We start from the raw sequence: 26,646 nt of genomic DNA, 5'->3' as shown, positions 1-26,646 counted from the left end.
TATTCCAACCTCTTGAGACCACTGTGAGCCTTGATGATGTCGAAGTCTTGCCAGCTTCACTCACAGCCTCACATGTGTATTCTCCTTCATGTTTATTCTTGACAAGTTTGTCGATTACTAATGTGTAAGTGTCCCTATCTTTCAAACACTTGAACTCTTTGCCAGGCCTAATTGGTTTTCCATTGAAAAGCCAGTTCACTTTGGAAACATGTCTTATAGTCACAGAAAATGTCGCTTTCGAGTGTTCTTCAATGGCCATATCCTCCAAGGAGCTCTCAAAAACGTGTTCCCTCTCTAATTCAGTGGTCTCCTCTGTCAGATATTCCTGCAATCCCTCCCTCTGAATGAAAACATCAGCAGACTGTTCAGCTGGGACCGGCCCAAAGGACATTTCGGCCGTGATATCTGCCGCACCTACATCTCTGTCTTGGGTTCTTACAGTTACCGACCTCATTTCCTGTCTTTGAACCTGAACAGACTGCTTCACTTCCACTGTCGACTCGGTGGTAATCGTCATCGTTCGACTTTTAGAGTCTTGCACAATTTGTTTGTCAGCTGTTACAGACAGAACCGAAGCAGTGGCTTCAGTCTTCAGAGCAGCCATTTGAGTTTTAGGCGGCAAAAATACTTCGGTATTTTCCGCTAACTGTACACTCTCTACCATTGATGAGAACTTTTCTTTAGAAGCAGCACTGCTAACCTGTAATCTCTGGGGCCTGTCAACATGCATCGTTCCACGCTGTTCAGAGGTAAGAACCTGCTGCTCACGATAGACAATGGAATAGAAGGCAGCCTGGAGTTCACTCTTGAGATCTGCTGTCTGAGGGTACTCCCCCTCGAAAGCAATGGTGATCTCTATGGGTGCATCTGCAGTTGTGATAAGATACGTGAACGCACTACACCTGGGTTCTCTCTGCACTTTGACCGCCTGTACCTCAACAACGTCTAGACGCTGAACCACGTCTGCCAGAATCAACGACTGGTCTTGAGCAACAGCAGACGCAAGCGTGTTTTTCAATTGGTGCCTTATGTCTAAGCTGTATGCTTTCGGCGCCTGAATCACAAACGTGAGTTCCTTGGGAAGAGTCTGACTTTCTCTGGACTCTGACACTTGTAGAGCACCCATCTGCTGCTCAGTAACCACTGCTGTGGTTGTTTCCAAATGTGTAACATCCTGTGATAGTTCACCTCTTAGAACATGTTTCTCCTCCATCAGTATAGACTGTCTAACAGACTGGCCTTCTTGAATCTTTACAGCAAAGTCTTGCTCGGCAGCCTCGAGGGCAATGCTACTTTCGGTGGACACTGCCTTCTCTTCGACATGAACCAACTCTGATGGTATTTTGGGCTCCACCTCAGTCAAGCATGTATATTTGTCAACCACATCCAAATTCTCCACATGCCCTTCCTCTAGATCTTGCCTGTCTGACACGGACGTGGCATGTATAATGTTCCAGTGATCCTCCTTCTGAACCAGTGCACGCTGTTGCTTAATATCACTGGAAAAAGGAGTCTCTTTGGGGAGCTGCATTGGTTCTGCGATGACTTGCAAAACACTCTGAGGTTTCGGTTCTTTCCTGATTTCAGAACGAACCCCTGCCACAGACACGTCAAGAGAGCTGGAATAATCTGCTGTCAGTTCTCTTTTCTCTTCCGTGGTAACTGCATGTCTACGGGCCTTTTCCTGTTTCTGCACTGCCATCTGCTGGTCTGGCCTTTCTACTGACAGTATGCCTTCTTTGGATAACACGCTTTCTGGCTGAACCGCCTGTAGATGCAGGGGCGCGGGGGTCTCTTTACGGGGCTCTATGGAGATTGATGGCACTTGGTTGGAAAACTGACTCGACTCCTCACACGGAATAGTCCAGTGCTCATCTGTTGACACTGTGTGCATTAGAGTAGGAGATTTTCGAGTCGTAGCTTGCTCTGGGCTTGGTTTCTCAGTACTGAATTTCTCCTCAGATGGAAGTGCTGCTTGATCTGTAAATACCTGTAAATAAAGCACCTGTTCCTCTTCCCTCTGCGACTGAACTGAAACAGCGCTGTCTAAACCTGGGATCATGCTTGTTTTATCAGCTCGCAATTCATTCTTTTCCTCAGCAACTAGAGCAGACCTCAAAGGTCTGTCTTTAGCTAGAGATGCTGTCTCTTCAGCAGGTCTATGCATAGAGATTTTTTCCTCTTTTGAAAGAGTTGTCTTGGTTTCGTTCAGTGAAAGGACGACCGGTTTGGAGGATTCCTTCTTAACGGACGTCTGAATTGCTGAATCTGACACTGATAAATCTGTAGCATGGCCCTCTGTTAGTTGCTGTTTCTCGGTGGAAACGGCTGTATATAGAATTTTAATACCCTCCTTAACCTGGTAGCTCTTTTCCGCTTCTGTCTGTGGGATCAGTTGTGATTGCTCTTTAACAAATGGGAGTGTTGTCTCGACCTGGTGACTTGAGACTGGGTATTTGGGCTCAGGAGCTGGTTTTAGCTGCTCTTTCTCACCGCTGACTAGCGACTCTGCTCTCACAATGGTTAGAGGGGTCACGCACTCCGTTGTGGCAGACATGACCTTCGAAGGCTGCTCCTTGGCAACTTCAAGCTCGGTGACCTCAGGACTTTTAATACGGTCAGAGTGCTCCTCTGTGAAGCCCTGGCTCTCTTGTACAGCAGAGGTCATGGCGGCCATGTGGAGCTGCTTCAGAGGTGTCGCCACAGCTGGTTGTGGCTGGACTGGAGCAACAGTTACTCTCTCATGCGTCTCATGAGACTGCAGCACTGCAGCTTGGTGAGTTACCTTTTCTCTGTTCACAACTGCAGACGAGACGTCTAAGTCACGTAAAGTTCCTACATGCTCACTTGCTACGGTCTGCCTCTCTTCAGTGCCAATAGTATAAATCATCTGGTGTCCTTCCTGCAGTCTAACTCCGGCCTGCCCTGGAAGACTCACGCTGTACAGTCGAGATTCAGTCACCTCCTCAGTGCTGGACGTCTTGTAACCTTTTTGTTCCTGAATCAACTGCTGTTGACGAGATACGGAGAAACTTTTGCGGAACACATGCAACTCAGCACTACAGGTGGCCTCCCCGAAGGTGTTGGAAGCTCTGCATGTGTAAAGACCACTATCCCTCTGCTGGGCATCGATCATAATAAGAAAGCCAGTGCCATCGGGGTCAGTTACAACACAACAGTTCAGGCTTGGTTTAATTTCAGAATTACCCTTAAACCACTGAACCTGTGGACGGGGAGTCCCTATCACTTTGTACTGAAATTTGGCCTCAGACCCCTCAGCACACTGTACGGGCAAGATCTGAGTGGTGAACCGAGGTGGTTCTCCAGGGATTTTAAACATCTCCTCAACCCATTTCTCTGCTGGTGACAAATCACTGACCTGTACTCTCAGTGTGGTTGTGCAAGTAGTCTGGCCAAATCTGTTACTGGCAGAGCAAGAGTACTCTCCTTCATATTCCTTCTTTACCTCGGTTATGATCAGACTGTACTCATCTCTTTCCTCCACGAACTTGTATACAGATGAAGAAGTAATGACTTTTCCGTTATGGAACCACTGAACTTTAGGCTTTGGAAAACCAGATATTGTGACAGTAAACCTAGCTGAGCTTCCAATCGTTACTGCTGCGGGTGTAAGCTGGGTTATAAAAATAGGCCTTTCCTTTTTCTTTTCCAAGGAACTAGTGTAAGATTTTTCCTCTGGCTTGAGTTCAAGTGTTTTAGATTTTTCTGGTAATTGGAGGGAAGTGCTGTAGGTGTCGTCTTCTTGCTCCTTGGTCTCCAGGGTCAAGCTAGAAAATTCTGTATGAAAATAACGGAGGTTAAAGATTCACCATATAATTCATAAATCAAACAGATCATCAGTGAGAGAGCGTACAAATGGTAAAAGATAAAACAACTGTTGCACAATATTTTTGTCAGTACTTTATTGTGTGTCTAATGTACACAGAATTACATAGAATGAACTGAAACTCAACTTATTTACTCCTCAAACCACATTCTTTCTGAATAATTCTCTGTTTCAACTAAGGAAGGTTTAAGAAGGTTTTACATTGGTAAAATATACTCTCAGATCTCATTGTTACTATACTGAGAAAACATACTTTTTATTTACAGTTAAAAGTTAAATAAATCTTCTCTGTAACATTAAACAAGTCAAATAAATAACTCTATACTAAAAGTAATATTTAGATTGCACAATGATTCCTTCACTATCACTGTAAATTAGCACTGCTTATACTATACTGATTATTCTTTAGGGCCCTACCAAATCTATTTCAAATGTTTATAATCATTAGTTTTAATTGATAAACTACAATTATCAATTGTAGTTTGATAATTAAATTAGCAAAAAGAAATCCTTAAACCATAGGACATGAAAAATCATCACAGTAGAGATTTGAGCCTAGAGCAGGTTTTATGGCCATATATTTAAATGTTACTGCATTTGCTAAACCCACCAATTTACTATAGCTTATACTTTATTTTATTTGTAAACAGTGTCCTATTTACGTTATCCGCATCAACATGTTTAAAAACAATGCACATATTTATTTATTCATTTATTTATTCATATTTATTATCAAAATGTCATTTTAAGTGATTAAATATGTAAATAAAAAGAAATTTAAATGAGTTAATTGGTGAAGAGTTTGTTTAAACCACTATAAACTATATAAAGTAGGTTTGTTTTGTTTTTTTTGCACAAAAAAAAGATTTATGATAGCCAAACAGTGCTATCAGATCAAACTCCCTACTTGCTATTTCTGTATAGTCTGTATAGTCATGTATTATACTATATATTATTCACATGACTGATACATTGGCAATGTTGCTGTAATGACAGGTAGGTACAATAAATTGGGAAAGTTACAAGTATGTTCCTTTTTTTTCCAATTTGGTACTGACAATTAACCCACCCATTCATAACTCCCCCATCACTAGCAGTGATCTGGCCTTGCCAGGCAGCCGACGCGCTCTGAGGAAAGCGCCAGATCCCCAGCTAACAGACGCCTGTGCCAGTCAACATCACTTCAAGAAAGATGAGGGGAGAGAGCACCATCTACCCACAAACCAGTAAAACACAAAGGGCACTAAACATTTGTACTGGGGTAATATCTGGAATATATAATTACTTACAACCTGTAGATTTTGCACGAACTGCCCTCGAGGACGCAATGCAATACATTCACAAAAGCTGCTGAAGGCTCTAATCTCAATCAGTGAGGATTATCAATCGACGTGCAGATAAACTGAATCAGGTACATTAAAAACTGCAGCTTCTCATTTTTGTAATCTGACTTCAACATTTTTAAAATGTGGAAATAATCGTAACTAATTAATAATGGCACAGTAAAATAAAGTGTTAATTTCACCTTCGTCACATGATATTTGGTTGTCTACAAGTACAGAAATAATCAAGCTAATATGGTGTACAGTGCTAAATTTACCATAAATTTACTGTAGAGTATGAGTACTTTGCTCTCTAATTTCATACAGCATCACTTGCAAAACTCATATTAAACATCTAAGACAATGTCCTATTAAAGCTCTAATCTAAATTAAATTAATCTAGATTAATTTAAAAGGGGGGGACGGGTCATTCAGTGGGACATTCAATGTCGATTAATGTGTTGACTAAAATGTAGCAACTCAAAGTACACAGAAAGTTTTTTTCCTGCCTTTCCCTTAACTAGACATCAGATATGTCTGACCATCTACTTTGTGCCAGTCGTTTCACATCTACTAAATGTTCATGCACAGTATCACATGGCCAAAAAGAAAAGAAGAAAAAAATGTACATTTAATCACTTAACACCACACATGTAAAACTATGAACAATTTTTGACAACTAGTAATCTATAATAAATAAACCAACCTGCAATTAAGAGACAATACATGCTGCTACAGATTAGGCTTAAAAGCATGTTGGATATGTTGTGCAGAGAACTATACACGATACCACAATAATTTACATATACAATACATGAAAAATAATGACAACTATGTCTCTATGAAAGACACACTTCATAAAATAGCAGTCCTGTGTGGCAAAGAAGTTAAACTAATTAAACTAAAAGACTTTTAGCAGGGACATTGTTTCGATTGAGCCTGCCTTGTTTTGGATAACACATTTGAATTCGCCGGCATCCTCTTGAACTACATTTGTTATGAGCAGATTGAAATGCCCTGAGGCCTTTTCTTGGATGATGTATCTAGGGTTTGTAATTGGAGCACCGTCTTTCAACCACTCTGCTGTGGGGTTTGGTTTTCCACTGACTAAGCATTGAAGCAACACTGGTGTTCCTACTGCTGCAGTGACATTTTGCAGTGGTATTATGCATTTCGGGGGTGTTTCAGTGACCTGGAAATGAAAACTGCACGAGTTTGTTGATTTGCCTTTGAATTCTATCTTATCTTCCTTAGACGGCTCTGCGAAGACGTCAAAGTTGATGCTAACGTACTTCTCTCCCTGTTCGCTCACCTCATTATCAGTCATGGCTACCAGTCTTACAGCTTTTTGAGACTCATCCGATTCCTGCTGGAACTCAAACTCAAGCTCGATTTCTGACGTTTGTTCGCCATCAAATGAGGAATTCCCAACCACCAAATCAAACTTCTGGGGCTGAATTTTGGCGCTGCCTAGAGACACCGCAGTGAGTTCTCTCCCCCTAGCCTTTCCGGAATACGCTTGTGGATTCAATACCATTAGAGATGCTCTACAGAGCGTCTCACCAACAACGTTAATAGCTCGGCATGTGTAAATGCCACTGTCATGTGTGTTGGTTTTCAGGATCTTTAGGAAGTGGTTATCACCATCAGAGCTATGAAAGTATTTCTTCTTATCATGAGGGATCTTCATATTACCTTTAAACCATGACACTACTGGCGAAGGGATTCCCATCAGAGAGCATTCAAACATTACACTTGTATTTTCAGGTGTCTCTATGTCACATATTGGATTGATGAAACGTGGTGGCATCTCCGTTACCTCAAATGCTATTTTCAAGTCCTCACTTTCTTGCGTTATAAAATCAACGGCACCTTCCTCATACATGCTTGGAAGAACGTCAAGAGAGATGATCATGCTTTTGTTGTCAGCTGTGTATTCTGGAATGGTGACAATTTTCACCTGCTTCTCAAACTCTTTCACCTCGTTCTCATCCAGCTCAACTTCTAATAAAATTTCTTGTGGGGATGGGGATCTTGATGAATCCTCATCCTCCTCAACGTCAAATTCAATTACATGCTGATGGGTGACTGCAGGTGGCGCTGGTATCATCCTCGCCTCTTGAGATATCACTACAACTAGAGCAACACTTTTTGCTTCACCAACATAATTCACTGCCTCAGAGATGTACTCCCCCTGATCAGCTTTTGATATGTTCCGAATTTCCAACGTTATGTTATCACCATCTCTTTCAATGCTAGTTCTGTCATCTGGAACAAGCTGAGTTTTGTTTCGGAACCATTTGACCTCTGGGGATGGCAGTCCAAATACTTCAGCACTGAACCGTAATACGTCACCTTCAAACACTCTTCTCTTGGTAAGAGGTTTAAGAAAGGCCGGAGGTATTCCTTGTACCTTCTCCTGAAGGGCCCCCAAGCCTAACAAACCACGACCTTCTTGGAGAATCATGCTCTCATCAATAGTAACTGCAGGGGGAGTTGTTTCAATACCTTCATCATCTGGGGATCTAAGAAACTTAGCAGAATAGAATCCATCACTAGAGCTGCTTGGGGGTCTCTTGTGTTCAATGGGAGAAAATGGATAGTCAGGGGACATCATAACACCACCTGGGGTCTCAGTAGAAGTGTGGAAGGATTCAGGTGATTTAGGAAATTGTGAAATTTCGGTGGATGAAGCAGGTGTGTAGAACCGCTCAACTTCTGCCATTTCCTCACTAAAGGTGCTGCCAACTTCAATGGACATCTCCGATTCTGGTGACAAGGGTCGTCCCCAGTCAGACGGTGGGTTATAATAGTCATAAACAGCACTGAAGGTTACTTCTTCCTCCTCAAGTTTTCTAACACCAGTAGCACTTAGTTTAACACCTTTTTGCTGTTGTTGCTGTGAACGTTCTTGAGCAGTTAGTCTTGTCGCCACTTCACTTTTTGGTTTCGATATGTCTGACATTTGACCCAAAACCCCCCCTTCTGTGTCCTTCTGGCCTAAATCACTAGTTGCTGTGTCTTTGTATTCCATTTGGATTCCCTGAATGCTAATTGTGCTAGTTTTCGATGGTACAGCTGCATGTTCCTGTATTTCTGATACGATTTTTTGAGTAGATACAGCAGGGTCATCTTCTTCAAGATGGCTACCACCCGGTCTAACAAAGGCTCCTTTACTTCCCTTTATAGCCGCTTCCTCTACTGCACTTTCTTTTGTTCTAGGGCTACCAGGAGTGTCGGTTAAGTTCCTCGATACATCTGGTAATATAGCCTGAGGTCTAATTAAAGTAGGAGACTGTTGAGTCTCAGTGACTTCTGCGAGAGAGACAAAACGATGCAAATCACTAGATGATGGCTCCACCAGCAACATGTCCCTCACTGCTTTCCCCTCAATGGACTGGTCCACATTCTCTACAAAGCCTGTCTTTGAAACATCTTGGATGATTCTCAATGGGGATGCCTTGCCTGCGACTAAAGAAGCAGACTCCTTAACATCACTCTCTACTGGTTTAAATGAAGATGTTAAACCATCTGCATACTGTTTAACATCAAGTGCAACTTCTGGAATGTCCTCCACAGGGTAGGAGGACTCTAAAGTTATACCTTCCGGCTCTACTGTGGGAGATTCTGGTCTCTCGAATGCCTTTTTTATTCTTGATACTTTAACCTCTGCGCCTGATGACTGCAAACCACAACCAGTTAGAACAGGTACATCTGACATACCCCCTTGCTTTCCACGTGGGACTTTTCGTGCATCCACTTGCAAGCTAGAGGGGTCATGCAGGGACAGTGTAGGGTCTTCAGCTGATTGATCAATCCTATACATATCCTCCTCACCTTTTCTAGTCAGGTCCTTGGATATAGAAGAAGGACCTGCTAAAATTTTAGCTCTAACTGTGGGAGTGCTGTCAGTTGTAAAGACAAGAGATCTTGCCTGCTCACTCATTTCTAGTGTTGCAAGAGATGAGAATCCAGAGTCTAATGTTGTGGAGTCAAAAGACACATCGGCTACACTCTCGACTTGTCCAAGTTTGTTAGTGGCAGTGCATCGGTACGTTCCTGCATCAAGATAAGTGAAATCATGAATGTAAAGCCGGTAGATTTTGTCATGCTCTTCAAACGTGTATTTGTTTGTGTCAGGGTCAAGGCACATGTCATCATGTGACCACATGGCACTAGGTGTTGGTTCACCAGATATCATGCATTCAAAAATGGCAGTTTGGCCCTCTGAGCAGCTTATGTTCTCCAACTCTCTAATAACTTGAGGTCCTTCACCAACATCATCAAAAGAAAACGTGAATTTATGCTTCATAGTTTGAGATGTGCTCTCATCAGACGGCGCCCCAGCCATCTTTTCACTGGGCTCAAATGTGTCTTTAACTTCCTCACTAATATCTAGCACTGGTGTTGGAGCAGTTATTCTGATTTCTACTGGAGATGAGTGGATGGAGGAGTCGGAGGTGCGAGGAACATGAACAACTGCCTGCGGTACCTGCAAAGTGAATTTTTTGTCTAGGCCAGGATCCATGAATGACTCCAGTTCTTCCTCTAATATTTGTTCTTCAGCCATTACTGACTCTTCTGTCACTTTAACTTCTTGAGGTGCTTCAGGCCAGGTCTTGTGTTCATCATCAGTGACTTTAAGCATACAAGAAGTACTGGCTTCTCCATATTTGTTGAAAATTTTACAGGTAAATATGCCTTGATGATAACTTGTTGGATAGTAGATGGTCAGAGTTGAAGAATTTGCTCTGGTACGTACATCAAAGTCTGGGTCTCTTATTATAGGCTGTCCATCTTTAAGCCAGGAAACAGATGGACGTGGGTCTCCATGAAACTGGCATTTTAGTTCAGTCATTTCCCCCATCCTTACTTCTACATTTGGCGCAAATGTTGTAACAAAGACGGGTGCCCCAGATTTCACAGCGCCTTCGTCTACCTTTTTCTGCAAAATGGGGGCAGTTTCTTGTTCTGAGAGCCCTCTAACATCTTTTGCTGCAATGTGAGGAGTCTCTTTTGTAACTTTCTCATGGGCGGTATACTGGCTTTTAGTGACTTTTTCAACGTCACCAGCACTGGGTCTGTCCTTCACAAGGAAAGCTTTTGAGTGCCTGCTTTGAGTTCCTTCAAACTGAGAATCTAATACAGGTACCCTGTTGATTTCTAAACCAGCTTCACCAGTTGAGGATTGAGGCAAATGTTCAGCCATGGTCCAGTTAGATTCCAACTCAACATTTTCTTCTTGCTCTTGTTCAGACAGAATGTCATGCTGCCATTTTTTAATGCGTGTAGCATGAGCCTCCTCCTCACTGACAAGGTAGTCACTGTCAGTGCGTAACTTTCCATTGTCTTCATGAGAAATAGTCTCGAGTTGGATTTTTGAACGGTCCATTCCATAGCCTTCCATGGTAACATCACTCGAGAACATTTCCTTTGGTGTTTTTGACAATGACTGACCCTTCTTGGGTAACTCAGCAACTTTGTGCGTCACAGTATCCTTGGGACTATCCACAACGGCAGCCCACTCAGGCTCCATGTGAGCTGCATGTACTTGTTCACTCAAAACATCCTGTTGCCACTTCATTATTCGTTGGTTCAAGGCCTCCTCTTCACTAATATAGCGTTCACTTTCATTTTTTAACTCATTAATTCGTTCTCGTGATAAATGCAACTCCCTCTGAGATCCACGTTCACTTAGGCGCTTCTCTTTTGGAGATCTTGCAACCTTTGTTAACGAAGAGTCCCTCTGACTGATTCTTGATTCTATGTAAGTTTCATCGTCTTCAGATCCTTGCTGCTGTTTCAATTTTCTTGATGGTTGTACGGAAGTCTCCTCCTCACTCACCAACTGCTCTGGCTTATGTTTCAGGGCTCTTTTGTCAGGCAGCAAAAACGGCTCACTGTGGGTTTCACTGTCAAAGTCTGGAGGCTTTGCTCTGGTCAAAGATCTTGAAACCTGTGCTGATGACAAATCTTCCTGGGTTACTTGTGAAGGTTCTTTCCTGTACTTTTCAAATGCAGGAGTATATGCTTTCTCCGTGGACCAGTCTGGTGTAACAATCTCTGTGAGGCCCTGTTGGAGTTTCTTTACATGGTGGGTTTTGTCTTCTCCTGTACTTGCTAACTGCATACTCTCACTTTTTAACTCTAGTGATGAATGTGCTTCACTTGGTGTTACATGCTCACTTAGGAGATTTCCCTTGGATGAGAATCCTGGAGCCTTGGTGGATGAAGAGTCCATTGCAAGTTCCTTTTCGTTCTGTTTTACAGATTCATGAAAATAAGGTGACTTCTCCTTAGACCACACAGATGGCATAGCTTCTGGGTGACTGTGTTGTTGTTTCTCTTCTTCACTTATGAAGTCCTGAATGGATGAAACCAACTCGCGTGCTGAGCCTTTCTGAGTAATCGTGGCTTGTTTATATGTTTTATCTTCAGCTTTGTGAACACAAGAGTCCCTTGCTTCAGACCTGTCAGATGTACCTGCTCTTGGTTGGTCTAACTGCACATCCTCTTGCCACCTTCTAACACGTTGAGCCAAGACCTGATCTTCACCTTCTAAACTCTCTGGGATTTCTCTGTTTCTTTCAAGCTCACCCTCCATATACATTCCTCTGGACTGCAACTGCTGGATGGTTTTGTCATCATCCTGTGGAACATCCTTACCAAGAAATGCTTCCTTCATTAACTTAACATCTTTTGTTCTTGGGGATGTTTTGAGTTCAGGCTGCTCATGTAAGGTTTTAACACCTTTAGTAGTTTTGGAGGCTTCACCTGCCTCAAGCCATTGCAGCACAAAGGGTTCTTTAGCCTTTACATTGGCCTTCTCATACCACTGTCTAAGATCTGAATCATCTGTGCCAGTTTCACATTCCTCCTTTGCTGCTTCTTCCTTTGAAGCAACAACCGCGTGCATTTTTATTTCTGATGCCTCAACTTTAGTTTCCTTCATTTTGACGTCCCCTAGCGGGAGTTCGCCCCTCATCATCTGTATTGTCCTGGATCTGGACTGAGGTTCAAATGAGTGCTTCGATCTTGGCTGTGCAGGTTCACCCGACTGAGCTCCAAGACCAGTGATTCTCTCAAGCCTACTTTGAAAATCTGCTGAGGATCTACTCGCAGCACCCTCACCTTGTTCACCTGGCCGAACAACATGCTGAAGCTCCGGCAACAAGACCGGCTTAGCCCTAAGCCTTTCTGCGTAATCTGCATAACTAGGCTCACTCGTGACTGACTCCAGATCAAACTCGGAAGAGGACATTGTTGATATGGAAAGCCTCTTCTTCTGTTTAACAGCTTTTTGTAAGAGGCTAAGTTTTGCTCTGACCTCTCCATGAAGACTGTCTGTGTCACTAAACTTATCGCTGTACCGATCACTGCATCTATCACTGAATTTATCACTGAACCGATCACTGTAGCGGTCTTGACCAGTAAATCGGTCACAATAAATGTCACTGTAGCGATCACTGAATCGCTCATGTCTTTCAAACATAGCCGGAGGAGAACGAGCACGTTCTGAAGCAGTCTCCAGCTTGCTGTCTTTTTCCGGTGCCCTTGATGGGGACGAAGTCCCAAAGTACATTGTGCGGAACATAGCACTCTTAGGTCTAGGGCGCCCTCTTGGTTGTCCTTTGGTTGTTTTATCAAAAGGCGAGCCAACACATCTAAGGTCTACTCTAATTTTTCTCTCCTTTGTTTGATCAACCAATGAATCCAGGCTTGAGTGGGATCTGTCTGAACGTCTGGACAGACTTACATAATTGGCCTCTTGCTCCTCTCTTAATGACACAAGAAGTGATGCTGTGGATTCTGCAGATCCTTCTGTGTTAATCGCCATTACTTTGTAACTCCCTGAGTCTTTATCTTTAATTTCATTAATGGTCAAACTTGTTAAGTGCACATGCATTTTACTCGCAGTGTGTATTTTACGACGGTGCTCCTTTTGAATCTGCCTGTTATTATGAAACCATAATATCGTGGGAGCCGGTCTTGCGACTAGTTTGCATTTGAATGCAGTTACCTCCCCCTCCACAACAGACTGAAATTTGAGCTTTTTTACAATAAAAGGCTTAATATTTTCATTCCCAGAGTCTGTTACAAGATGAAGATCTAACGCTTCTTCGGGTTCTGATAAAGCACCATGCTGCTGTCTTCCTTTTTCGGTGTACTCAGTTCCTTCATTATAAAACAATTCTGTAAAAGAAGGGAGACAAAGTTCAACAAAATTCTCAACATGCTAAAGAGACTAAAATGTATTTGAAATTGAATATTAATAGAAATATTAAACACATGCATCGAGTCACAAAGCTATAAAAAAAACAAATTCACTCACCATATTTGTTCGAATAAACGCAAGACTCGATTCTTTAATAAAGATTCTGACACGAAAATGGCTTGATGTTTTGTTCCTTCTTCTGTGGACATTTCTTCAAAGCATAAATGTCTTTTCAAAGCATTAATGTATTAAAATAAAACTGGCCTTTGAAAAATGGATTTTTAGATAGATTTACCTGGTGTATTTATCCTAAAATATTCCTTACCTGACTTGCAGAAAGACGAATAAACGCCCTTTCTAATCCTTAGATTGGCGGTAAATTGCTCAACATTTAGAGAAACATTGCTCTCTATTGAATACAAAGACAAATTGTTAAAGCAGCTCTAGATTTGTATGAGAAGGCGTTTATTCGAACTAATATAGTTTAGAGGTATAACCAGGTTATTTAAAAAGCAAACAACATTAATCACATACCGCTATCTGCAAGCCAGTCTAAGAAATATTTGCAGGAGGGAGGTCCAGATGCAAGAAACATAGGAAGCAAGTAAAAGATGTGGCTACTTCCATATCTTTTAAAGAATTATTTCCTGTGGTTCGGAAACTTTAAAAGATACACATCCTGCACCTTGAATTTTCAGCTACAAGATTTCCTGCATGCTCTTTAAATCCAATAAATAGATGCAAAACCCCACTTTTCCCAAAATGCTGTACAACAAGCAAGTCAAACTGCTTGCTTTCCAAAAAGGTCAAGAGGTCATACATACAAATAGGAAAAAAATAAGATATGAAAGTGTTCCCATCAAAGAGATCCATGCAGTTTGTACAGTCAGTTCATACAGTATTGTCAAATAGTTCATGTTCAACACCATGTTTCACAAAAGGACATTACTTAAAACAAGATTCAGTAGACAGTTCTTACCTTTGACTTCTTCCTGAATTTTAGTCTCAATCTCCTCGTGTACTTTTGTAACTGTAAAACAGCAATTCGAGGAACTGGGTCATTACAAAGCCATGCACCAGTTTTTTTAATAAAATAAAAAACATGAATTTACTTGAATTCACTTTAGACGACCAGCACTGATCAAATGGCATGAAACAAATGGCTACAGAGATGACATACAAGAAAAGGAACAGAGGAAGATCATGCATTCGCCAACCTGGCACTAAGAGGTGAGTACTGCATGCAGCTTCTCCTGCAGCATTAACAACTTTGCAGGTGTAAACTCCTTCTTGTTGTGGACCAACATCTTTCAGGTTCAAGCAGCACACTGAACCATTCTGTGACATTGTACATGTAGGGGACTCCTCAACAACTTTACCATTATGTAGCCAAACAACCGAGACAGGGGAGGGGTCATTCAAAACACAAAGAAGAGTTTTCCCCTCCCCAGACTTCACACTGGTAGCTGGGGACATATTTTGAAGAAAGTCAGGTGGAACCATAATAAGCTCCCCTGTTTCCTTGATGGACACAGGCTCAGTGTATTGGCTTGTTTCCTTTGGTGTTGGCGGAACAGAACGTCCCATTGAGTGTTCCACTTGTTCCTGTTGAACAGGCCTCTTGTAACCATCATCTGCCTTAAATGGACTCTCAGGAGTTGACTGAGAGATGGTCAACGTTTCTGCCTTTGGCGTTGCTTCTGTTGCAACAATAAAGTTAAAGAATAAAGAGTTAGCCCAAAAAGGTTTCAAGAGAAAGAGTAGGTTGAAATGGAGTACTGAAGACGATAAAAGAAGAGATGGTGATCATGATGACGCATGTGGAATGAATTTCGGCGTAGCTAAATGTCAAAATAACAACAAACATTGGTGGATTGGTGGGTGAAAGAAAGACACAAGTGAGAATGAAATGGAATGGGATGCTTAAAGGGTATATAGCCACCTTCCACTGTAAGCTGGGCAGAGGTCATCTGGGTCTTGCCAACTTTACTGATAATGGCACAGCTATAAACACCCTCGTCCTCAGGTTGGGTGTTGTATATATAGAGGGATAACACATTTCCATATCGGCCATATTTAATCCTTTCTGTAACAGTGAGTCTTTTACCATTATGGTACCATATAACATCAGAGAGTGACCGGGGATCAGCGTGGAGGACAAATTTGACCATTCCACTTCTTTTTACATTTACATTGCTCTGATAACTGGGCGAGCTCATAGTGGCTTCCTCCAAAGCTTGGTCTTCAGCTTTAGAAGTTGATGATTTAAGAAGCACTGCTGGAGACATGCTGGAGTTTGTAGCATCATGAGAACTAAAATCAATGGACTCAACTGGTCGTCCGGGAAGAGTTGTTGACCCTGATGTTACATATGATGTTAATCTCATCACTGAAGATTTCCCAGGCATGGTTTCAAGAGAAAGAGTATCACTTGGTAACGTTTGATCCAGTTGGTCTTCCGAAGAAAGAATTTGTATTTCATCTTTCGTTGAAAATATATCTTTGTCCTTGGTCTGTGGAGTGAGGTCGAGAACTTTGACTTCATGAGAGCCAGAAATACTTTTAATCGTCGTTGTGGTAGCAGCACATGGCTGCTGAACCTCATTACTTTTTATATCTGATTTTGACAATGACACTGAAGGTCTTGCAGGTGTGGTTTCAAGGACAAGCGTAGCTCTCGGTAAATCCTTGTCTTTTTGGAGCTCCAGTGAATGTTCATGAAGAATGTGTTTATGGTGATCAACCATTTGCTTTTTTGTTAAAGAATCTTCAGGCCTCTCCTTATGAACCTCACCTCTTCCTTCTGAGGTGTGTGCTTTCATCAAAGATTTGTTCTCCAAAATATTTCTAGCAGAGCTTACACCTTCTGCCATTTTACCTGTTCTGTCTTCTGCGAACACAGGTACATCAGTACTTAATGGCAATAATATTCTCTCTGTGGAAGGCCTGTGAATTCTCAAGCCAGGGGCTTGATCTTGTAAACCAGGTTCTTGTTCAGGCAAACATGGCTGATCTTGCAAAGGGACTTCTTCATGATGGTCAACAAGAGTTCTCTTAGAGGCTGAATGTTCCTGAACCTCACCACCTTTTACAACAGGCTTTGAAAATATCTTTGAAGGTCTGTCTGATGTAGTTTTAAAATCAAGACTATCACATGGCTGGTTTTGATTTTGAGCCTCCACAGATAACCTTGGCTGATCTCTCATTGAAAGTGCAGTAGTGCCTGGCAAAGGGATCTCAATGTCCATAACTGACCTTCTTGAAGGTGTGAATGGTTGCTGAACCTCAACAACTCTTTCACTTGATTTCAACCATGTCACTGAAGATCTTTCAGGCAGGGTTGTAATGTCACTTGCCAGCCTGTTATCTAGTTGGACCTCTACATGTGGTGGTTTGTCTTTTGTTAAAGGTTTGTCTGGTGAAGTGATTTCAAGAGAGCCTGCAATTCTATTACTAGGCTTTCCAGAAAGGGTCATTTGTTGCTGAACTGTGACCCCTGGTTTGGAAAATATCTCAGAAGGTCTGTCTGATGGATGGATTTGAGTTTGATCCGTCACAGGTAAACTAGCTTGACTTCTCAGTGAATGTGTAGTAGGGCCTGGCAAAGGGACTTCGGTGTCCATAACTGACCTTCTTGAAGGTGTGAATGGTTGCTGAACCTCAAAAACTATTTTGCTTGGTTTTGACCATGTTACTGAAGCTCTTTCTGCCAGGGTTGTGATGTCTGGAGAATCACTTGGCAGCCTACCATCTAGTTGGACCTCTACATGTGGTGGTTTGTCTTTTGTTAAAGGTTTGTCTGGTGAAGTGATTTCAAGAGAGTCTGCAATTCTATTACTAGGCTTTCCAGAAAGGGTCATTTGTTGCTGAACTGTGACCCCTGGTTTGGAAAACATCTCAGAAGGTCTGTCTGATGGAGTTTCAAAAATAACAGTCTCACAAGGCAGGTTCTGATTTTGATCCGTCACAGGTAAACTAGCTTGACCTCTCAGTGAATGTGTAGTAGGGCCTGGCAAAGGGACTTCAGTGTCCATAACTGACCTTCTTGAAGGTGTGAATGGTTGCTGAACCTCAAAAACGATTTCGCTTGGTTTTGACCATGTTACTGAAGCTCTTTCTGCCGGGGTTGTGATGTCTGGAGAATCACTTGGCAGCCTGCTATCTAGTTGGACCTCCACATGTGGTGGTTTGTCTCCTTTTAAAAGTAGATCTGAGACCATGGTAACCGTATCAGGGGGTGGCAAAGTGATTTCAAGAGAGTCTGAAATTGTCCTACTAGGCTTTTTAGAAAGAGTTGTTTTTTGCTGATCTGTAAGACCTGGTTTAGAAAATAAGTCTGAAGGTCTGTCTGATGGAGTTTCAAAATCAAGAGCATCACGTGACAGGTTCTGATTTTGATCCTCCACAGATAACCTTGGCTGATCTCTCATTGAAAGTGTAGAGCCTGGCAAAGTGTCTATAAATGACCTTCTTGAAGGTGTGAATGGTTGCTGAACCGCAACAGCTTTTTCGCTTGGTTTTGACCATGTCACTGAAGATCTTTCAGGTGGGGTTGTAATGTCTGGAGAATCACTTGGCATCTTGTTATCTTCTTGGAGCTCCACATATGGTGGTTCATCTCTTTTAAAAAGTAGATCTGAGACCATGGTAACCGTATCAGGGTGTGGTAAAGTGATTTCAAGGGAGCCTGAAATTGTCTTACTAGACTTTTTAGAAAGAGTTGTTTTTTGCTGAACTGAAAGACCTGGTTTGGAAAATAAGTCTAAAGGTCTGTCTGATGGCATTTCAGAGCCTAAAGCATCATATGGCAAGTTCTGATTTTGATCCTCCACAGGTAAACTTGATTGATCTCTCATTGAAGGTGCAGTAGGGCCTGGCAAAGTGACTTCAATGTCCATAAATGACCTTCTTGGAGGTGTGAATGGTTGCTGAACCTCAACAACTCTTTGACCTGACTTTGACCATGTCACTGAAGACCTTTCAGGCAGGGTTGTAATGTCTGGAGAATCACTCGCCATCTTGCTATCTAGTTGCACCACAACATGTTTTGGTTTGTCTTTTGTTAAAGGTTTGTCTGTGACCTTGGTATCTGTGGTGGGGTCTGGTGAAGTGATTTTAAGACTGTCATCAATTCTCTTACTTGGCTTTTCAGAAAGGGTTGTTTTTTGCTGAACTGTAACACCTGGTTTAGAAAACATCTCAGAAGGTCTGTCTGATGGAGTTTCAAAATCAAGAGCATCATGTGGCAGGTTCTGAGTTTGATCCCCCACTAGTAAACGTGGATGATCCCTCATTAAATGTGTAGTAGGGCCTGGCAAAGGGACTTCAATGTCCATAACTGAACTTCTTGGAGGTGTGAATGGTTGCTGAACCTCAACAGCTTTTTCGCTTGGTTTTGACCATGTTACTGAAGATCTTTCTGCTGGGGTTGTGATGTCTGGAGAATGACTTGGTAGCTTGCTATCTAGTTGGACCTCCACATATGGTGGTTTGTCTCTTTTTAAAAGTATACTAGTAACTGTATCAGGGTGTGGTAAAATAATTTCAAGAGAGCCTGAAATTGTCTTACTAGGCTTTTTAGAAAGAGTTGTTTTTTGCTGAACTGTAAGACCTGGTTTAGAAAATAAGTCTAAAGGTCTATCTGATGGAGTTTTAAAATCAAGAGTATCACATGGCAGGTTCTGATGTTGATCCTCCACAGGTAAAATTGGTTGATCTCTCATTGAAAGTGCAGTAGAGCCTGGCAAAGTGACTTCAGTGTCCATAACCAACCTTCTTGAAGGTGTGAATGGTTGCTGAACCTCAACAACTCTTTCACTTGACTTTGACCATGTCACTGAAGATCTTTCAGGTGGGGTTGCAATACTCAAAGAATCACTTGGCAGCTTGTTATCTGGCTGGAGCTCCATGTGTGGTGGTTCATCTCTTTCTAAAAGTATATCTGAGACCTTGGAAACCATATCAGGGTGTGGTGAAGTGATTTCAAGAGAGCCAGAAATTGTCTTACTAGACTTTTTAGAAAGAGTTGATTTATGCTGAACTGTAGGAGCTGGTTTGGAAAATGTCCAAGGCGATCTGTCTGATGGAGTATCACATGTCAGGTTCTGATTTTGATCGTCCACAGGTAAACTTGGATGATCTCTCATTAAAAGTGTAGTAGGGCCTGGCGAAGTGACCTCAATGTCCATAATTGACCTTCTTGGAGGTGTGAATGGTTGCTGAACCTCAACAACTCTTTCACTTGATTTCAACCATGTCACTGAAGATCTTTCAGGTGGGGTTGTAATATCTGGAGAATCACTTGCCCTCTTGTTATCTAGTTGGACCTCTACATGTGGTGGTTCGTCTTTTGTTAAAGGTTTGTCTGTGACCATGGTATCTGTGGTTTTAGAAAGAGTTGATTTTTGCTGAACTGTTACACCTGGTTTGGAAAATGTCCAAGGCGATCTGTCGGATGGAGTTTCAAAATCAAGAGTATCACATGGCAGGTTCTGAGTTTGATCCTCCACAGGTAAACTTGGTTGACCTCTCATTGAAGGTGCAGTAGAGCCTGGCAAAGTGACTTCAGTATCTATAACTGACCTTCTTGAAGGTGTGAATGGTTGCTGAACCTCAACAACTCTTTCACTTGACTTTGACCATGTCACTGAAGATCTTTCAGGCAGGGTTGGGGTGGGGTCTGGTAAAGTGATTTCAAGAAAGCCAGCAATTCTCTTACTTGGATCTTCAGAAAGAATTGATTGTTGATGAACCTCGGCACATGTTGCTACTGATTCGGACCACACTTTTAATCTCTTGGGTGTGGTTTCAAAGAGAAGAGAATCACTTGGCAGATCCTGACCTGGATCAGGGCTGAGTCTTTGGGTTTGTAGACTGGTTCTTTTTGTAAAAGATTTTTCCATGCTTGACATTTTCTCATTACCAAGATCTTTAAAGGACTCATCTGAGCAATACAAAGGAATAAGTTAGACAGAAAGTAACTCAGTTCTGCAGTATAAACACATATACTGCCCAGTGAGCACAGAGCGACATAAGAAGCCACATTTTATTTGGCCTATAAAAAGATTTTGCTATGTAGCTGTTATGTAAAGCTGTCTTATTTGTATCTTTGAAAGTTTGAGTTTTTTCAACATCCAGCAAAGACGTCTATTAAAATTCTAATCGAAATCTAGACTTCTTATTCACATCTTTTAAATGTCCTTGTGCTCAGTGGGTGAACAATACAAAAGACTACGTTAGACACAAAGAAACTCTTCTAGAGCATGCCACATGCAAAAAAAGAGAGTGGAAAGGTTTGTAACAGGAAACCAATTATGGTGAGAAATATCTAGAACTGAAATGAAGAGAGCAATGTGGATCACACTTCACAAAACTGAATGTGGGTTGATTGTACCAATGGAAAAAAAAATGTATATCTATTAAAAGGTTTAACTGTGAAGTTAGTAAAAGTGACTAAAAAGTCTCACTGAGGAAAATCAATGAGAGTTTTCAGCTAAGAAAACAACGTGAATCAACAATTAATCTTGGTGCGTCATACCAAAATAATGACCCAATTTTATATGAATATTACCTTCTTTGGTTACTGCAAGGGTTGCTGTGCAAACTGCCTCTCCAGCAGCATTGGTTGCTTTGCAAGTGTACTCTCCGGCATGCTCAGAGAAAGTGTCGACTATTATCAGTGTGGCAGTGTTGGTCATTTCATCAAAATGAAAGACAACATTTTTGTTTGGCGTAACAGGTTCCTGGCCATGAAACCAGCTAATCTCTGGTTTTGGCATGCCAGAAACACAAGCATAAAATCTGGCCACTTCCCCGTGAGGCACATTGCAACTCACGATGGGCTGAATAAATGTGGGTCTCTGACAAATAGGCTCCTTCTTTACACTCTTAATGCTTGTGGAGAGACTGGAGGAGGCATGCCACTGAGATTCTTGAGTTGTTACATCCGTAATTTGAGTTTTCCCTGTAAGGAAGTATTGATTGGTCTTCAGCCATCAGGCATTGAGCACACATTCATACATCTTTCTTAATAACGTTTCTACAGAGAGCTACAAAAGACTTCCTTGGAAAAATCAATAAAGTGAAAGTGTTCTTGCAGCAAGTGAAGTGTGTCCAATATAGATCCAGTATGAGTTTATAGCTAAAATCACCATAATTGAACATTGTAAAACAAAGAATCGGTTACAGATTAAAATGCAATTAACTGTAGCATAAATCTGCCATCACATCTTTAAGCGAAAAAAAAAAACAAATTGTCGTGATCATACAACCATGCTAGTAAGGATTAAGAATATTCAGCTCACCCTCCAGTGTCAGTACTGCAGAACAAGATACCATTCCAGCAGAATTGCGGGCGACGCAGGTGTACTCGCCCACATCTTCCGAATAAACTCTGACAAGCTCTAGCTGGCAGATGTCATCAAACTGAGACACTTTGTAGAAGCTCGACTGCTTGATCTCTTTGTCTTTGTAGTACCAAGTGATTGTCAGATCTAGAGAGAACATCAGCAAACAGAACAGAAGAATTCATCAGCTGAAAGATTGTAAATATGGACCATATGACCATATTTCTCAATGTGCACATCAGACGACCTTACCCTCTCCGGACACCCGGCACTGGAATCTGCAAGATGTTCCTTCTTTGACAGAGGTGTTTTGGATTGGGGATATAACCACAGGTGGGGACAAAGGTGCGCCAGTGTCAGGGGAAACGACCTCTGGAACTACAAACAATGGTTTTCATTAACAGTGTTATCAATGTTAAGTCATTAACTGGATTTCTGGGCTTAGACTGCCATTGGTTTACACAGCCATCTAATTTCAAATTTTACCTTCAACGTTCAGTGTGGCGGAGCTGGTGGCCTGTCCGTAGTCATTTCTTGCCTCACAGTTGTACTGAGCTGCATCTTCTGGGAAGACCTCAATGAGCAGCAGGGTGTGTTCATTTCCCTCTCTCAGGAACTTACACTTGAATCCGGCAGACAGCGCCTGGGAGTTCTTGTACCAGGTGACCTGAGGCTGAGGGATGCCGGTCACTTCCACAGAGAAGCGTGCAGGTTTGCCAGCTTCAACAGACAGAGGCTCCATGTGCCTGATGATCTGAGGAGGTTCAGGGACTGAGAAGAGAATATAGATGAGGTTAGTTAATTTTATTTATTTCAAAATTAAACCTGGACTTTTACAATTCAGAATCTAACCGGCATGCTTAAAACATCCACTAAATATTATAATCTTAAAGTTATACCCCTGCTGTCTGGAAGGACACCAATTTTTGATCAGTAAGTCTTTTTTTATAGCATTTGGTGAACCTTTCCTCATATTCTCAGCCTGGATAATAATATTAAGCTTTATTTAAACAGCAACTTTCAGAATTACAAAGTCCCTTTACAACAATCCAGAAACTTTGTTTCTTAAACTAAGAAATATCATGATTTATGCAGGAGCAGTAGCCTAGCCTTATAAGCAGTGAGCTGCAAATCTGAGCAAATCAGTTACCACTCTGTTAGCACAAGCACTTAGACATACGGCCTTGTGAATGTGTTTTGAGGGTGAAGAGTCCAGCTGCAAAACACTTAGCTCTAAGCCCTATTAGGACTGGATTTGTTGGACTGGATTTGTTGTACTGAGGGACGTCTGCAATGTCGATAACTAATTTGTACAGGAATAGAAAACTTGTGAGAATTTAGTCTCCTACACTCATAGAAGACTAGAAAAATCATTGAAAAAGCATAGAAGACTAAATTATCAATAAAGTTTTCAGAAGCATGACGTCTCTCAGAAGTCCTTTGAAAAAAGTTTTACCTTACAACTACAGTAAATGCCTGCCTTGGTGTTGTTATACATGACAAAAAAAATGAGGAAAACTCATTTTTAATGGATAGATTAAGCAAATTCACACAGGATATTTTTACAGGTGTTTTTAAAGAAGGTAAAAGGTGTCAGAATCTCACACAGTCTGTAAAAATGGCTGACATGGCAGATTCGGACTGGACTAAAATCACTCAGATGCACCGTTAATAATTATATTACCCCAGTTCTAGATATTCTCCCCATGTAAAATTTATCCCATACAAACAGGTTTTTCAGTTAACTTCTGTCAAAGTCCCTGTCCCTACCTTTAACATGTTAACTTAGGAACAATACTCCCAGATTTTTACAGATGAAGAATCTATATTTAATAAATAATGAACCAAGACTTACTGTTGACATATAGTGTTACAACACTCCTGTTCTTCCCAGCAATGAAAGTATACTCTCCAGCGTCACTTCGGAAGGTTTCAGAGATTGTCAAGCGATGAATTTTCCTAATGGTAACATAGTTGAAGCGCTTATCAACTGTGAACTGAATTTCAACACCGTTCCTCAACCAGCGGCCCTCAATATCATCCTCATTGACTTCAAACTCCAAAGTAGCCCTCTGCTTCTCGAGCACCTGCAAAACAAACAATAATCAAAAACATATTATTATTAATAATAACATTATAATGCAGATCAGTCATTAATATTTGAGAATTTGGGTCTGTAAACCAGTGTTTACCGTTATTTCCTTCTCGACAGGTTCTGTAATGCGGACATCCTTGCCCTCTACTGTGAGATGAGCCTTGGAAACGCTTGAACCGGCAACCACAGAGTACTCGCCGGCATCAGACATGCGAACAGTCTGAATCATCAAGCGCTGTATGTGCTTGTCTGTGGAAACTTTAAACCTAAGGAATCGTGTAAAAATATAGGCTTAGAAAAACTGGTTCATAGACAGAAAAAAAGACTTGGAAAATCAATTAAAAAAATTTCCAAACCTTTCAGATCTTTCAAGTTCTTGTCCATCTTTCATCCATGTGACTTGAACATTGGGCTCAGAGAGCTCACATTCAAAGATGGCCTTTTTCTTCTCGGTGACTTTGATGTCTTTGATGTGTTTGGTGAACTCAATGACACGAGCTAGAAAAGAAAATATTACAGCATGATCAGAATAGAAAACCTCTAAATTCTGCACAAGATTCTTTTGTAGGAGGTTGAAGAAGAACTTACCCTCCACAAAAAGCTTAGCTGATGTCTCGGCAGATCCAGCCACAAACTTGTACTCTGCACTATCGCCAAAGTGCACGTTCCGGATGGTCAGAGAGTGAGTAAGCTGTCTAGATCGGGTCTGGCATCTGTCTGTGGAGCGAATCTCCACACCATTCTTCAGCCATTTGTAGGTGATGCCCTCATAGTTGACCGTCACCTCAAATGTGATGGTGTCCTTCTCTTGAGCGTTGAGGTCTTTGAGCATGGAGGTGATCAGAATGGCTGGAAGATTCGAGAAACAATGCATGTGTATATTATTTTCATGTTTCGGTGAAGACCAACAACCTTGAAGAAAATTCACACAGACAAACTGACTTACGGCTAACGGTCAGAGTAGCGGAGACTCTGTCATTTCCACACACGAAAGTGTACTCTGCAGCATCATCTCTACTGGTGTTCATGATCTTCAGTTGGTGGAGCTTGCCTTGCACCACAATTCTGAACTTCTCACTCATCTCAATCTCGACTCCATTTTTCAGCCAGGTGGACGGGACATTGAAATGTGAAACCTCACACTCGAATGTGGCCACCTGGGTCTCTGGAATCTCAATGTTCTTCATAGTCTTGGTGACTCTCAGAGCTGGAACGATCATTGCATTGAATTTATTTAGCATTCACTATGAAATTCCAATGGTAAAAAATGGTATCAAGTATACTTACATTCAACATGCAAAAATGCACTACACTGCAAATGGCCCACTGTAGCTGTGTATTCTCCTGCCATGCTCTCTTCAACATTAGAAATCACCAGCTTGTGTGCTTTTCTCTCTGAAAATATTTGGACGTTGGCACTTGGCTTGATTTCTTGGTTTTTGAACATCCATTTAACTGGGATGTCATCATGGGACAGGCTCAGCTCAAACGAGGCAGTGTCATTCAGTAGGGAGGTCACATCTTTGGGCTTCTTCACAATTTTAATAGCTGGGAAATGATTAGAAACAGTGGTCAAAAACAGTTACATTATCCATGGATTTAGACGCAAAAGGGGTGGAAAGAAGGGGAGTTGGACCTACTCTCAACGTTCAGTCTGGCATTAGCAGACAGCTTTCCGAGCTTGAATCCGTAAACTGATTCGTCCTGGGTGTTGCAGTTTTTGATCTTCAAGGAGTGAACAGCGCCATTTACTGTGATCTCATATTTATCACTTGGGACAATCTCCACTCCGTTCTTGATCCACTGGGATCCTTTTACATCCAAATGAGTGAGTTCAAGACTGAACACTGCCTCCTGAGTCTCAGTGACAGTCTGGTTCTTCAGTGTTTTCTTCACTTTCACAGCTGTAAAAACAAAGAATGCAGATTGTAAGGGTGCACATTGAATGAATGATGAAACAATGCTGTCAGTGAAGTCAGTACTTCATAAAACATCTCATCTCATTAATTACTTCATAAATCTCATTCATTTCTCACAGCAATGAGAGAGTTTTACTGTAGAAGCTGCAGATCTCATCGGAACAGATAAAGCAGGTGAACATAAATCCAGTAAAAATGAGAAACAAGAGCTTCTCATTCTTAAGAAAGAAAGTAGTGAGATCTTGTCAGTGATCTAGTCTGAAGAACAGAGCTTGGTTCCACATTCCAATGCATGGGTGTGTTCAGAGCCAGCCTACTCAAGTTACGTGGCCGCTTAGGGCCCCGACGCCACCAGGGGTCCCCCAAGAGCATCAAGATATCGTGATAAAAATATAAATTTTACACTGAATAGAATACATGACATTAAATAATAAAACAAAATGGTATCACACAGGTAAAATAAATTTCTACTGTTGGGCAAATGCAGATTTGTGCCGCTTGAATGACTGATAAAGGCCCGGGCACTTCAGCGTAGTGGGATGGGGGGGCCCCAAATGAAAATCTGTTTAAGGCCCCATAAAGGCTTGGGTCATCTCTGGCTGTGTTCAGTTCCATCACCAGCTCACCTCATTTAACATCAATCACTAATCCATGGTCACACTGGTTAGGGTTAGCCTTTGGCCTCGCCTTGCCAAATGGGCACGGCTGAGAGCAAGGCTGGAAATCAGCAATGTAAACAGTCCTCCATTTTTGTTCAACAGTTTTAAAAACGTGCTGTTAAAACTGCTAAAAAACCCAGAAGAAAAGATAATTACCATCTAATCCCACCTCCCTACTGACTCTGTACCGGGTCGCCTCTCGCTTGTGTTGTATTTTGCAAATTTGCATGAGAACTCGACGCGA

General features: G+C 41.7%; 2 protein-coding genes across 2 annotated transcripts in view; both read right to left on the bottom strand.

The window, feature by feature from the left end:
- Positions 1 to 26,646, bottom strand: part of ttn.2 (titin, tandem duplicate 2) — a 184,343-nt gene that overhangs the window by 134,445 nt on the left and 23,252 nt on the right. Inside the window, 13 exon segments of the mRNA XM_072684995.1 lie at positions 10 to 3,798; positions 14,364 to 14,414; positions 20,955 to 21,347; positions 21,688 to 21,876; positions 21,982 to 22,107; positions 22,216 to 22,500; positions 23,585 to 23,816; positions 23,922 to 24,090; positions 24,181 to 24,322; positions 24,413 to 24,673; positions 24,771 to 25,031; positions 25,112 to 25,372; positions 25,465 to 25,728. Of these exon segments, the coding sequence (XP_072541096.1) occupies positions 10 to 3,798; positions 14,364 to 14,414; positions 20,955 to 21,347; positions 21,688 to 21,876; positions 21,982 to 22,107; positions 22,216 to 22,500; positions 23,585 to 23,816; positions 23,922 to 24,090; positions 24,181 to 24,322; positions 24,413 to 24,673; positions 24,771 to 25,031; positions 25,112 to 25,372; positions 25,465 to 25,728 (6,423 nt within the window).
- On the bottom strand, positions 5,031 to 7,930 carry LOC140561109 (myosin light chain kinase, smooth muscle-like). The gene is made up of 2 exons (XM_072686044.1): positions 6,397 to 7,930; positions 5,031 to 5,059 (listed from the first exon to the last, which is right to left on the bottom strand). Exons 1-2 carry the CDS (start codon positions 7,928 to 7,930, stop codon positions 5,031 to 5,033), a joined length of 1,563 nt encoding a protein of 520 aa, XP_072542145.1.

Source organism: Salminus brasiliensis, chromosome 8 (assembly GCF_030463535.1).
Source record: "Salminus brasiliensis chromosome 8, fSalBra1.hap2, whole genome shotgun sequence".
Classification (NCBI taxonomy): Eukaryota; Metazoa; Chordata; class Actinopteri; order Characiformes; family Bryconidae; genus Salminus; species Salminus brasiliensis.
The sequence above is the reverse complement of the archived record's forward strand: the minus strand, read 5'-3'. Positions and strand labels throughout refer to the sequence as shown.